Source organism: Lithobates pipiens, unplaced genomic scaffold, assembly GCF_037356315.1.
Source record: "Lithobates pipiens isolate NorthernLeopardFrog02 unplaced genomic scaffold, aLitPip1_a1.2 Scaffold_16, whole genome shotgun sequence".
Taxonomy (NCBI): domain Eukaryota; kingdom Metazoa; phylum Chordata; class Amphibia; order Anura; family Ranidae; genus Lithobates; species Lithobates pipiens.
The window spans coordinates 456,532,073-456,547,384 of NW_027507748.1; the positions used below are offsets into that span (position 1 = coordinate 456,532,073).

Genomic DNA, 15,312 nt, shown 5'->3' on the forward strand with positions numbered 1-15,312 from the left:
TTTCATATGTGGGTGGGACTTACGTATGCGTTCGCTTCTATGGGCTCACGGGGACAGGGGCGCTTAAAAATATTTTTTTTTTAATTGTTAATTTTATTTTTTAGTTTTTAGTTTTACACTTAAAAAAAAAAAAAAATGTATGACTTTTATTCCTATTACAAGGAATGTAAACATCCCTTGTAATAGGAATATGGCACGATCGGACCTATTTACAGTGAAATATGGGGTCAATAAGACCCCATATCTCACCTCTAGGCTGGGAAGAATAAAAAAAAAAACGATCATGGCTTCCTAGCCAGATCGGCGCCGTTAATTTGAATACCGAGGCCGGGCGTGACGTCATAACATCACGCCCGGCCTCCGAACGATCATAGAGACTCCGGGGACAATCTAGTCCGCCGGAAATCTCTATGATCACATGCTGGGGCCGGCGGATCCTGTGACCGACTCACCTATGGAAACGGTGAGTCGGTAGAAGCACCGGAGGGCGGCGGGAGGGGGGGGGCGTCCCCTCCCGCCACCCGTAAGAACGATCAAGCGGTGGAACAGCCGCTATGATCATTCTTATGGTGTAGGGAATCGCCGGCTGAAAACGGCAATATCTGAATGATGTCTGTGGACTCAGGCATCATTTAGATATGACCAGCGAAACCCCATGACGTCAATAGACGTATTGCGGGTCTCAAGTGGTTAAGGACTGGTGTAGGTCCACAATATATAGGGTTGAGGTGCAATACTGCTGACTGCTGCCCTATTCTGCAGCAGTCCTTTATCAGTATAGGGACAGAGGTACAGTCTGCTAATCACAACCTATTAGTTCCACAAAGGTCCTTATAAGGACTGGTAAGGTATAGTGTACTACAGTACATAGGGTTGAGTGAGTTACAGTCTGCTATTCCTTAAGGACTGGTATAGGTCCACAATATATAGGGTTGAGGTGCACTACTGCTGCCCTATTCTGCGGCAGTCCTTTATCAGTATAGAGTTTTGTCACAGGGTCATTTAAAAAATGACAGGCAGAGGAAGAGGCAGGCCCTTCCGCAGGGGTGGTAGGGGTAGGGCAGGACCAAAAGGCTTGAGCCAAAGTGGGAAGTTGCAGAAGGTGCGTTCAATTACTTTAAAGGACGCACCAGACTTGGTTGAGTGGCTCACTCAGCCTTACTCTTCTGCACCCTCCTCATCCTCTCAATCTGCACCCTCTTCTTCACTCTCTGCTATGTGCACCCAAAGACACTACCACCAACAACACCACCACCACCACCACCACATACCTTCCGCTTGAGTCACAGGAATTATTTTCCGATCCATATCAAGACATTTCTGATGCGCAGCCACTCTTGGCATTGGATCAGGAAGAGGAGGTAGCAAGAACCGCCACTCAGCAGTCTGACGACGGTACCCAGATCAGCCCAAGGAGGAGGTTGGTCCCCGGTGTTGCTGCCTACTCCGAGATCTCTACTTATAGCGGTGGGGAAGGTGACGTCGATGATGATGTGTCTAGTGATGTCACGTGGGTGCCCACAAGAGAGGAAGAGGAGGGGAGTTCAGAGGGAGATATGGACCAGCAGATAGGGAGGAGAAGCAGGAATAACTTACATTGCACAGGAGGGACAAAGCAGACTGCTAATGTTTCAGGAGCGAGTCATCGACCATGTACGATCACATCTGGCGCTCCTAGGACGCTGGCACATGGCTCTGCAGTGTGGGCTTTTTTTAACGTGTCCGCTGCTGACAATAGTGTTGCCATCTGCAATCTTTGCAGTCAACGCATTAGTGGCGGTAAGCCCAACACTCACCTAGGGACGACCGCCTTAAGAAGGCACATGAGCAGCCATCACCGAGCCCAGTGGGAGCAACGGAACGCACAAAGCTCACTCCAGGCTCTCACCGTCCAGCCTCGTCTTCATAGTTTCATAGTTTCATAGTTAGTTAGGTTGAATAAAGACACCAGTCCATCCAGTTCAACCTGAGTGAGTGTCTACAATTGTCCCTATCCCTGTACATTGCTACACCCACATCGGTCCTTATCCTCAAGGAGCCCACAATCCAAGGTCCCCATTCATATACTAGGGCCAATTTTGGACAGAAGCCAATTAACCTACCTGCATGTCTTTGGATTGTGGGAGGAAACCGGAGTACCCGGAGGAAACCCACGCAGGCACAGGGAGAACATGCAAACTCCACGCAGGTAGTGTCATGGTTGGGATTTGAACCAGTGACCTTCTTACTGCTAGGTGAGAGTGCTAACCACTACACCACTGTGCCGTCTTCTACTTCTCCTTCTCCTCTCTCCTCACAATTGTCCTCCACTCCATCTTCCATCACGCCAAGCTCACGTTTTTCTGCAAAAAGGCAGGCTTCCGTGGGCCTAATGTTCGAGCGTAAAGAAAATGATGACGCCGGATAACCCTCTTGCCCAACGGTTGACGGCTGGCTTGTCAGAACTCATAGCCTGCCAACTACTGCCATATAAACTGGTGGACTCGGAGGCCTTTCGAAAATTTGTAGCCATTGGAACACCACAATGGAAGGTCCCAGGAAGGAAGTATTTCTCAGAGAAGAGCATCCCAGAGCTATATGGCCATGTTCAGTGGCAAGTGAATGTATCTCTGGCACACAGTGTCGGTGCCAAGATACATCTGACCACAGACACGTGGTCTAGCAAACACGGGCAGGGAAGGTATATCACTTTTACTGCCCACTGGGTGAACCTTCTGACGGCCGTCAAGCATGTAACCCGTGGCACCCATGTAGATTTGGTTTTACCGCCACAGATTGCATGCAGGCCTGGCTCTTCTTCTCCTCCTCCTCCTACTCCATCCTCCTCCCTCTATTCCTCGGCTGACTCCTCCTTTTTCGCTGCTAGCGTCTCTTCCGCTGCGCCGCCCAAGCTCCCAGGAACCTATTGGACCTGCCAGGTGAGACGTTGCCATGCCATGCTGCGTCTGTTGTGCCTGGAAGCCAAGAGCCACACTGGCCCGGCACTCCTTTCAGCTTTGCGTTCACAGGCAGATCAGTGGCTAACACCACTCAATTTGACAGTTGGTAAAGTGGTGTGTGACAACGGTGCCAATCTGCTTAGCGCATTGAAACAGGGCAAAATTACGCACGTGCCATGTATGGCACACGTCTTAAACTTGGTCTTGCAGCGATTCGTTGTCAAATACCCTGGGGTCCAGGACAGCTTGCGGCAGGCAAGGAAAATCTCGGCCCATTTCAGAAGATCTTACACGGCCATGGCTCGCCTTGCTGACATTCAGTAGTGACACAATCTGCCGGTCAGACGTCTTATTTGCGATTGCCCGACGCGATGGAACTCAACCTTCTATATGCTTGATAGGCTGCTCCAGCAGAAACGTGCAGTTAACGTCTACCTGTACGAACTCTGCGGCAGAACAGGTTCTGGGGAGCTGGTTTTTTTTTTCACCGCGCCAGTGGCTGCTCATGAGCGACGCATGCAGACTTCTGTGGCCATTTGAGGAGATCACCAAACTGGTCAGTCGCAGCCATTGCACCATCAGTGACATGGTACCTTATGCCTTCTTTATGGAGCGTGCATTGCGTCGTGTCATTGATCAAGCTGTGGAGGAGCAGGAGCGGGAAGATGAGGAAGTCGCAATGCTGGATGAATTCCCAGGGGGGGCTACTCTATCTGAGACAAGTGAACAACAGGAGTCTGAAGAGGAGTCAGAGGAGGATGGTGCCGGGGCAGATGAGGGGGAGCAAGAAGAGCATGCTTTAAACCTTTCTGGGATCCCTGTTGTTGTGCGTGGATGGGGAGAGGAGAATGAAGAGGACGACATTATCCTGGATGATGAGCAGGAGCCAGGCCACCACACCGCTTCCAGTTTAGTGCAAATGGGGGCCTTCATGCTCCAGTGTTTTAATAGGGACCCCCGTATAAAAAGCATAAGGGTCAAGGACCAGTACTGGGTGGCAACGTACTTAGACCCCCGGTACAAACACAAAACGGCGGAAATGTTACCGCCGTCACAGAGGGCTGTCAGAATGGAGCACTTCCAGGCCTTGCTTCAAGAAATGCTGCATTTTGCTTTTGCGTGCGCTGGCAGAGGAGCAATTCCCACTCCCAGAGAAGGAGTTGCGGGTACCAATCCAACAGCGCCTGCAAGAAGAGGCCGGTTTGAAGATGTGTTGGTGACTTCTGATATGAGGTCATTCTTTCAGCCGACCCATCGACAGGTGTCATTCGGATCCAGCATCAGGGAACGCCTAGACCGTCAGGTGTCCGACTACATCGGGTTAAAGGCCGATGTGGACGCTCTGAGGAGTGATTAACCCCTGGACTACTGGGTGGGCAGGCTTGACCTCTGGCCAGAGCTTGCCCAATTTTCAATCGAACTGTTGGCTTGCCCCTCGTCCAGTCTCCTGTCCGAAAGGACGTTCAGCGCAGCAGGGGGGATCGTGACCAATAAGCGTACTCGCTTAGCTCACGACAGTGTTAACTACCTCACATTTCTAAAAATGAATGAGGCATGGATCTTGGAGGAATTCAACACATGTGACCAGTAGACCATGTATATGTCTATAAACGATTTTTTTATTCGAGCACACAGACCTTCTTTCTTCATTTGGCTCACTTCCTTGTCCAAAAAAAGCACACCGTACTATATGCCCGTACCCTCCTGTTTGAAGAGGTTGAGCGGTGTCATATTTCTACTGGGGCTGCTTATTATGAGGGGCTCCCACCATCCCTGTGCTGTGCTGACTTCCTCCTGGGGCTGCTTATTATGAGGGGCTCCCACCATCCCTGTGCTGTGCTGACTTCCTCCTGGGGCTGTACCTCTGCTGTGCATATTATGAGGGGCTCCCACCATCCCTGTGCTATGCTCATTATGAGGGGCTCCCACCATCCCTGTGCTATGCTCATTATGAGGGGCTCCCACCATCCCTGTGCTATGCTCATTATGAGGGGCTCCCACCATCCCTGTGCTGTGCTGACTTCCTCCTGGGGCTTCTTATTATGAGGGGCTCCCACCATTCCTGTGCTATGCTGACATCCTCCTGGGGCTGCTTATTATGAGGGGCTCCCACCATCCATGTGCTGTGCTGACTTCCTCCTGGGGCTGTACCTCTGCTGTGCACATTATGAGGGGCTCCCACCATCCCTGTGCTATGCTCATTATGAGGGGCTCCCACCATCCCTGTGCTATGCTGACTTCCTCCTGGGGCTGCTTACGGTGCAGGTGTCAGTGCTCTCTATCACGGTGCTGATGTCAGTGCTGTATATCACGGTGCTGGTGTCAGTGCTTTATGTCAGGCTGCTGATGTCAGTGCTCTCTATCACGGTGCTGGTGTCAGATCACTCTATCACGGTGCAGGTGTCATTGCTGTATGTCACGCTGCTGATGTCAGTGCTCTCTATCATGGTGCTGGTGTCAGTGCTGTATATCACGGTGCTGGTGTCAGTGCTTTATGTCACGCTGCTGATGTCAGTGCTCTCTATCACGGTGCTGGTGTCAGATCACTCTATCACGGTGCAGGTGTCATTGCTGTATGTCAGGCTGCTGGTGATCATCTCCTGCACCCTCTTCTTTGCTACCCTGACCTTCCCTCTCCTCCATTGCCTTCATATGCGCCACAGTCCTGAATTGTCACAATTTCACATATAAAAAAAGAATGCTTGTAGTTGTCGATCCCAGATTCACCTCATACATGTATTATGTCATTGGCCATGTGGTGGGACCATGTTTGTACAGCTAGTAATTATTTTGTGGCTGCAAATTTGACCTGTAGGTTTGCAAAGTTCGCCTCCCATTGAAGTCAATGGGGCCCGCCGCGAACGTTACGGTTCGCGAACTATCGACCGCGATCGCGGTAGGCGTTCGCGAAACGTCCCGTCGGAAGTTCGTCCATCACTAATTGTAACTAACTTCCTTCTTAGATCAAAGAGATACACTTCTGTGTGAAGATAAAAAAATCAGGCAGTCTGCCAAGTTTTCAACAAGGTGTAAATGCAGGAAGTTTAACCACTTAAAGTAATAAAAAAATTCTGACACTTCTTTAAATTAAAATCAATATTTTTTGCTGGAAAATTACTTGGAACCCCCAAACATTATATATATTTTAGCAGAGACCCTAGGGAAGAAAAATTGCAATTTCTGAAAGATTTTGTCACACTTTATTTGCCCAGCGGTCTTTCAAACGCAATTTTTTGGGGGAAAAAAATACACTTCAATGAATAAAAAAAAATGAAACCGTAAGTTAGCCCAATTTTTTTTTTTGTTTTAATGTGAAAGATGTTACACCACGAGAATCGTGAGAGAATCATGATCTATCTTCTAAGCAAAAAAAAACGTGATTCTCATTTTAGCCAGAATCATGCAGCTCTAATTTATTGCATCTATTTCGAGTTAGTCACTGTGACTTTTGATACCTGAGCAAGGGTCACTGAAGCACGATCATCTTTTGACATTGCAGACTCTGTTATTCTATATGCATTAATACGATGATAGCAAATTCATGCACACATGAAAAAGAGAGTATACAATAAATCACATTTAACTGTATACTGTGTTAATTAAGACTTTAATTTATTGTTCTTCTTTGTGTAGGTCCCAGGTTAGCTTTAAATGACAGGATGACAACATATTCTTTTTATGTAACAAAGATCAACAAACACTTTTATTAGAATATTTAAATAGCTGTAGCTTATGCTAGGTATTAAACGCCTTCAAGTAGTAGTTTGATTCATGTGCTTATTTATCCATGTTGTATATCGGGACACTCTTGCATAAACACCATACTTATCTACTTTAGCACACCCCAGGCCCCAGCTGACAATACCAGTGAGGTAATATGTCCCTTTATACTTTGTGATATATGGGCCACCGCTGTCACCTTTGCAAGCATCTTTGGAGCCATCAGTGTAGCCAGCACAAAACATATTTTCTGTAATGTTCAACCCTGTCTGTTCCCTACACTGCTGGCTCATAATTCGAGGCAGCCTCACCCTCCTCAGGATGTCAGGAGTTGCCCCACCGTCCAACAGGCGACCCCAGCCGCTGACTGTGGAAGAGCTGCTGAGGTGCAAGAGAACTCTTACAGCAAACTGTGTTTCTGGCAGGCACATGGGAACCACATAGTCAGTGTAATTGACAGAAGCATTCAACCTGAGAAGTGCAATGTCGTGGTCATAGTTTCCTTTAATCTTACTATACCCTTTATGAATAATTATTTCAACCACTTTGCGTTCTTGTTCTGTTCCTTCATAGGCACTTATTTTATGGTCACCTGCAAAAGAAAAATATATTTTAACTAATAACAACAGTAACAATAATAACAAAAATCTTCAGCAGTGATTATAAATAATGACATTAGAGTAGAACAATGCCCCCTTATACAGTGGTGCTCATAAGTTTACATACCCTGGCACATTTTATGATTTCTTGGCCATTTTTCAGAGAATATGAATGATAACACAAAAAACAAGATTTTTAAAATGGCTTACCTGTAAAATCCCTTTCTTTGATGTACATCGGGGGACACAGAGCCATAGTAGTTACTATGTGGGTTAATAGGCCACCAATAGGTGATGGACACTGGCATGCCCTAAGACCAGAAGTGTACTCCCTATATAACCCCTCTCATTACTGGGAGTACCTCAGTTTTGTATCCAAGCAATACAAGTGTATCCAAGAAGGCAATCTGGTAAATGTATGAACTGAAGACCAAGTTGCAGCCTTACAGATCTGAGTCATAGAGGCCTGATGATGCGCCGCCCAAGAGGCACTAACCGCCCTGGTTGAGTGTGCTTTAACATGAAAAGGAGGAATTTTCTTCTTTAAGCCATAAGCCTGAACAATCACTTGACGAATCCATTTGGAAATAGTAGAGTTTGATGCTGCCTGTCCCCTTTTTGGACCTTCTGGCAGTACAAACAAAACACCTGTTTTGCGAACCTGAGCGGTCGTCTTTAAATAGACTTTGATCGCTCTTACTACATCAAGGGAATGTAGTGCCTTCTCTTCCCTAGATTCAGGATCTGGGAAGAAAGAAGGAAGAAGGAAGAATAATATCCTGGCTTAAATGAAAACCTGTCACCACTTTTGGTAGGAATTCAGGATGAAGACAAAACCACCTTACCCTTAAGCAGGATCAAATATGGCTCTTTACAAGAAAGAGCCGCTAGTTCCGATACTCTTCTAGCAGAAGAAATGGCAACCAAAAAGATTATCTTTCTTGTCAAAAGAACCAAGGGAATTTCCAGTAAAGGCTCAAAAGGCTGATTCTGCAAAGCTGATAAGACTAAATTTAAATCCCAAGGATTTAGAGGTGCCTTGATAGGGGGATTAATCCACGTTACCCCCTGAATAAAGCACCAGATAGTGGGAAGCAAAAGGCCGTTGAAAAAAAACACTGACAAGGCCGAGATCTGGCCCTTGATAGTACTCAAGGCAATCTTCATTTCTAATCCCATTTTCATGAAATCAAGTATCCTACCTATGACACACTCCCTGGAGTGCCAACCCTTGGATCCACACCAAGATACATATACCTTCCAGACTCTATAGTAAATGATTCTGGAAGCCGGCTTCCTGGCATTAACCAAAGTAGACACTACTGAAGGAGATAACCCACGGTCCTTTAGAATGTGGGTTTCAATAGCCAAACCGTTGCATTTAGCATCCATAAGGTAGGATGGAATACCGCACCTTGTGCGAGAAGGTCTGGCCATAATGGCAGAGTCCAAGGGACTCCTACCGCCATCTTTATGATCTCCACAAACCAAGATCTTCTGGGCCACGCTGGAGCTAGCAGAATCACCTCCTTTCGTTCCTGCTTGGTCCTGCGGAGTAGGTGCGGAAGTAGGAGAACTGGAGGAAACGCATAGATCAGTGAAAACTGATCCCATGGGAAGACTAATGTGTCTGTTCCGCATGCTAGCAGATCCCTCGTTCTCGACACAAAGTTGTCGACCTTGTTGAATCTGGACACGAACAGGTCCACGTTCGAAATACCCCATCTCTGACATATCGCCAGGAAGATGATGCGTTGAAGCGACCATTCCCCCGGAAATAACTGTTGGCGACTCAAGTAGTCTGCCTGCCAATTTTCTATTCCTGGATTGAAAATCACTGATAGGCAAGGAATGTTGTTTTCTGCACAAGCTAGAACATTATCCACCTCTTTTTGGGCTGCACAACTTCTCGTGCCCCCCTGGTGATTGATGTAAGCCACAGCTGTGGCATTGTCGGATTGAATCCTGACAGGACAATACCGTAGCCTGAGCATCCAGGATTCTACAGCCAGACATACTACCCGAATCTCCAAAATGTTGATAGGCAAGATCCTTTCTGACTTAGACCATCTGGACAGAATCTTCTTCCAGGACTGCTCCCCAGCCTAGAAGGCTGGAATCTGTTGTCACCACTTTCCAGGATATTGGCAGAAAGGATTTCCCCTTTTGGAGGTTGCTGGATATCAACCACCAATCTAGGCTCTGACGTACGTCGGGAGATAAGCGTATTGGAAAATCCAAAGCCTGAACCTTCTTGTTCCAGACTGACAGGATTGTGTTTTGTAGCAGTCTTGAATGAAACTGCGCGTAAGGGACGGCCTCAAAGGAAGCCACCATTTTCCCCAACAATCTCATGCACAGCCGAATGGAAGGACTTTTGTTTGCCTTGACAAATTGAATTAGTTCTATAATGGAACTGATTCTTGTCTGGGGTAAGAATACCTTTTTCTGTACGGTAAGTACTGTAATCTCCTTGATGGTTTTAAGGAGGATTTTTCTAGGTTGAGTATCCAACCCAGAGATTCCAGGTAGTTTACAGCTGTGACTAGACTAGCTGTGTTTAGACCAGAGACTGAATGATCTATTAAAAGTAGATTGTCTAAATAGGCTAAGACCGTTATGCCCTGAGCCCTTAATCTGGCTAAAGGAGGTGCCAGAATTTTTAAGAATACCCGTGGTGCAGTGGCTAGACCGAATGGCAGGGCCACAAACTGAAAATGATTATTTTCTATCTCGAAGCGTAGAAATTTCTGGTGAACAGGAAAAATTGGCACGTGGAGATATGCATCCTTGATATCGATTGATACCAAAAACTCCCCTCCTTGCAGGATGGAAACAATCGATCGGATTGACTCCATGCGAAAGGATAGGATATTTAAGTGCCGATTAAGATCTTTGAGATCTAGAATGGGTCTTACCTCTCTGTTTGGTTTTGGAACTCTGAAAAGGTTTGAATAAAAACCTGTGCCCTGTTCCTCTAAGGGAACCTCTTAGAAAGAGAGACTTCTTTTTCTCTGGATCCCTGGGAACATTTGATCTTAGAAAACGAGGAGACGGAAATTCTCTAGTTTGTAACCTAGAAAAACTGAAGAAGCCACCCATCTGTCTTGACGTTGTTTCTGCCAGATCTTTGAAAATTGCAGGAGCCTTCCCCCCACCCGAGCAAGCGGGGGCGCCCCTTCATAAGGAGGCTTTAGCATTCTGCTTTGCAGGCTTTCTGCCCCAATACCTATTTTGACCCTGGTGCTGCCCTTGGGGTCTTCCCCTTGAACCTGACGGTGGAGGCCGTTGAGACTACCTAGAGGCTGATGCCCCTGGCACAGGTGAGGAAGCACACTTAAAGGAGAAATGTTTAAACTTCTTCTTTACTGGTAAAAGAGAGCTTTTCTCATTAGAGATCCTTTGGATGTATTAATCCAGATTGTCCCTAAATAGCCGTTCACCATGAAAGGGGAAACTGGCCAAGAGTTTCTTACAGGGTGCTTCTTTCTAAAAGCAAAATGTCTTTAGCAAGTTCAGTAGCACAGCTGGTTCTTGCGGCAATTGCTGTATCTCAATCCATTAAGGAACAGTTTGTGGAGTTACTTAAGATTCTGCCTGATCAGCAGGGCCAGCAATGGGTTGACATATCAGACACACTTTCACACTAGATGCTATGAAAGATTCTATCATCCAAGCCTCATGGCTTATACTAAGACTAGTGCATTCTCGCAGAGTTCTGTGGCAGCACGACTTGCAACGCGACTGCCTCAGGCGACCTGGACACGACCGCTGCAGCGACTTGTAAAACGACTTCTCTATATAAGTCAATCCAAGTCACCTCAAGTCGCCCCCAAAGTCATACAGGAACCCTTTTCTAAGTCAGAGCGACTTGTGTCACTCCGATTAGAATGGTTCCATTGTACTAAACGGGACGCGACTTGTCAGGCAGCTAAGTCGCCTGACAAGTCACCCCAGTGTGAACCGACCCTTAGGGCGAAGGAAGCCAAAAGAGCCGAGCAAGCAGACTAGGAGCCAATTGCACTGGGTGACGTCAGCATTACCACGGAAACAAAGGGAAGACGGAAACAACGGGAACTTGTCAGTAATTAGCAGTGGAACATCCTAGGTTCAGGGGAAGCCGTGACTACATGTTGCACGCTTCAGCGCTTTATCAAAATGACAGGATGGGTGACAAAACCATTCATTTAGGCACATTGACAGGGAAAAGGAGGGGTGGGGAGGATACAATCAAGACCTGATGTTAACCTCTCACTCAACCTATTGCATATATATAAGAAATCAATGAAAATCAATTGAAAAAGAATGAGCAGACTGTCTCAATACATAAATACATATACAAATAGAAAAAAACACACATATAGGCATATACACCTAAAACAAAGAACAATCAAAATAGTAATAGTGATGGCTACCGAAAGGTTATAAAAATCTATTAAAAAAAAAAAAAAACACAAGTCAAGGGTGCTTGACTTGTCACTCAATTACCCACGGGCGTCCAGAAATCATTACTAGGAATGGTATCTCTTTCCAGATAAAACAATTAATTACCTGTTTGACCGAATTTGTCATTTATGTTGTGCAGTGCCCATGTAAACTTTTGTAAGTGGGTCGCACCATACGTACCCTTTGCATTAGGGTGAGTGAGCACCGTAGACTTATTAAAAAGGGCTGTGTTAAACATAGTGTCACGCGTCACTTCCTCCAAGCACACAATAGAGATTTTAGATGCTTGGAGTTCCTGGCAATTGAGACTATCCCCAAGGGGACACTTAGTGACAACAAGAAGTTTTCTCTCCTTTGCTCAGCTCAGCTACACAGCATCCTCATAGGAGTGTCATCTCACGTCCCACGGTAGGGCTTGCTGTGCCTATCTGAGGATCCTCCTTACCATGCCTGCACGTGTGTTTGTAGGCTGAGCGCTTTCATCTGGCAGCTACAAGATTTGATACACCATCCACCCCCCTGTCATACTGGGATTTTCATACCATCTATTTAGAGTTGTGACAGCCCTCTCCACGGTCCAGCCTGAAGCCTATTGGTTGATGTTAACCCCCTCTCATCTGGACTCAGCAGTGGTATCGTTTATTATTTATACCAGTATCTTATTTAGCTATATGCTTTTATGACTGTTCTGCAACCATCTACAAGTAGTTATACTACTATTGACTGTTGCTGCAGATTTTTATGTTTGACTCTTAGTGCAATAAATTCATCACGTTACTTATCTAAACACTAATACATTTTCGTGTGATTTGCATTGTGCGGTGCTTTTTGTTTTCTGTATCCTGATATCCATTTTTCCAGTGGTTCGTAGCCGCACTGGAACTTAGTTTACTTTATATTTTTCAGGTTGTACATGCCAATGCACATGACTAATAGTTTGTAGAGCTAATAGGAACTGTATATATGAACCTAGAAGTTACCCACAAACCCCGACCTGCAACAGCACCCTGCCAGTAAAAACTTTATGGCCTTACTACCAAAAAGTACTGGATCCCAGGGTCCAGCTCTCTAAAAAGAGAAGCATTCGCAAGAAAAACCTTGTTTCTTTGGACACAAGGCCCGGGTATCATTCCTTAGGCCCATTAAAGGACACTCTGAACGAATCCACTCAGCATGGCTAGCCCCAGCAAGGATTGCTCCAGTGGAGCTCAGCACAGCAACCCAGGAAACATCTATTCGCTGTCCTGCCCTTCACACTGAAGCGCAGCTAAAGCGCCGGATGTTTCTGCGGTGCTTTTCGGGCACGAGCAGGCTGCTTTTTTTAAAGTCACGTGACAACGTGACCTAAAAAAAGACCTATTTTGCTGCACTTTTAAACGATTTAAGGTGCTTTGGAAGCGCTGCCCATTTATTTTACAGTGCTAAAAAAAAAAAAAAAACACGTCAAAGATGCTGCTTGCAGGACTTTTTCTACCACCCCCCATCCTATAAATGGGAGGCAGTTTTCAGGCACTTTTTTTGTGCTATTTTTGGCGCTAAAACACCTGAAAACAGCCTCAGTGTGAAGGGGGTCTTACTAACCCTGAAGCGACCTGTAAAAGGTCACTTCCGGGTACCCATTTAACTTTCCTCCTCCAGTATGACTGGGGAAAAAACAAATCCATTGTGTAATCCGCAATGCATTAGTTTCATTGGAGGACAGGTGAGAAAACCTAAAAATTTTTTACATATTAAAGTTCTACCCAAGCACTTAAAATCCCCCTCCAAAAAATGTTCAGCCCCCCCACACAAACATAAAATCAGGCATTAGGGGCCACCTGCACACAAAAAAGTTGAGTGCGTTATCCATGTTAGATATCGCTGCTCACAGTGGCATGAGAGAAATAATTATAGGCCCATTATTCACAGTGCACTCTAAACTGATGGCATATAGGGGGCTTTTAAAGCATCACCTATGGAAAATATAGGGTACTGAAGTTTGTCACCATTTCACGGGCACATGCAATTTTAAGGTTTGACATGTTGGGCATCTATTTACTTGGCGCAACTTCATGTTTTATATTTTACCACAAATTGGGTATGTTGTTGCATTTTTTTGCCCTAAAGTTAACTTTAGTGTATTTTTTTTACTAAAATCCTGTGCTTCCTAAACTGTTGCATTAATATTGTATGACATAAAATGACCAACATTTTATTATCTAGGCTGTATGCTTTCAGAAAATATTTAATGTTTTGGGGTTTTATGTAATCTTCAGGCCTAAAATAATTTTTTTTTAACGTGAGCATAAAATGCAAAAACAGCTCTGGCAGCAAAAAGGGTTAAATAGTTCCTTTGGCTCAAGCTGGTCTAACTATTTACTTTGCCAATACTTCACTAACACATGCAGTGGCTTGTTCCAGCAGTTGGATGGATACTCCAGAAAATAAAGCTGGGCAGAGTGCTGCCCAGCCATTCACAGAGAGCTTTGCATTCTATGAATATATGCAAAGCTTCCTCTGATAGGCTGATGTGGAGAGACAGGCACATGGCGTCATGGTCTCCGATTCAGCCAATCAGAGCTATTTAAACTGCACTAAAACATGGAGATCCAGGCTCACTGTATCCAGTAGAGCTGCTGTTCATTGTTAGGCACATTTAGTTTACCTCACTGTAACCAGTGTGGCTGTGTTGATTGTTATGTTTTGTTCCATGTTTCAGTAGTTGTAGGATTGACTGCTTCCTCCTGAAGACTCTGGAAATTAGTGGGCAGGGAGAGTCTAATCAGCAGCTAAAAATTCATACAGCCCTATCCAATTCCTGAGGAGGGTCGCCCAGATGGTAGCTGGGGGCCTGTATAAATACTTAGAGACACAGCGCATTCAGATCTTTTTCCTTAGAAAGACATCACAGCCTAAGGGGGGCTGCTTGCCTCCTTAGGCCATCCTGCTATGTGCCTGCAGGGTGTGAAAACTTCAGGCAGACGACCTGAAGGCCTGTGTTGCTGGAAACTGCAGAAAGCTGATTGAGGGACTGTCTGAGGATCTCGTCTGGTATTACAGGGAGAGAATGTCGCAGAGATATTGGAAGGAGGCAACCAATTTTTCCAAGGACATTTGTGAGTACAGATTGGAGAGAGATCCTAGAGACTGCGGGCTGAGGCCATCCCTCATGTGTTAGAACCCTTTCACACTGGGGAGGTTTTCTGGTGCTTTAGCACTGGAAATAACCTCTGCTAGGTGCTTGAAAACTGCCTCCCATTCATTCCAGTGTGACTTTTCATACACGGGCGGTGTGCTTGCTGGACGTTAGGATAAGTCCAGCATCTGTGGGTGGGTTGGGAGCGCTGCATTTTGCGCCCCGAAAACGCCCTGCCTATTGGAATGAATTTTGGGGTTAAAAGCACCCCACTAGCATCCGAAAGCAGCGCTTTACCCTGGCCCCAGTGTAAAAAGGGGTCTTATGCCCTGTACACATGGTCAGACATTCTGACCACAAAATCCGTCAGATTTTTTCAGATGGATTTTGCATGAAACTTGTGTTGCATACACACGGTCGCACAAAGTTGTCAGAAAATCCGATCGTTCTGAACGAGGTGACGTCAAACACGTATGTCGGGACTATAAATGGG

At 45.9% G+C, this 15,312-nt stretch overlaps 1 protein-coding gene across 1 annotated transcript in view; it reads right to left on the reverse strand.

Moving 5' to 3' along the window:
* Positions 1-6,527: 6,527 nt before the first annotated feature.
* The window catches only part of F7 (coagulation factor VII), a 41,536-nt gene continuing 32,751 nt past the window's right edge, over positions 6,528-15,312 (reverse strand). The window contains exon 8 of the mRNA XM_077482861.1: positions 6,528-7,251. Within this exon, the coding sequence (XP_077338987.1) occupies positions 6,692-7,251 (560 nt within the window). The 3' untranslated portion in view covers positions 6,528-6,691. The remainder of the gene's footprint in view (positions 7,252-15,312) is intronic.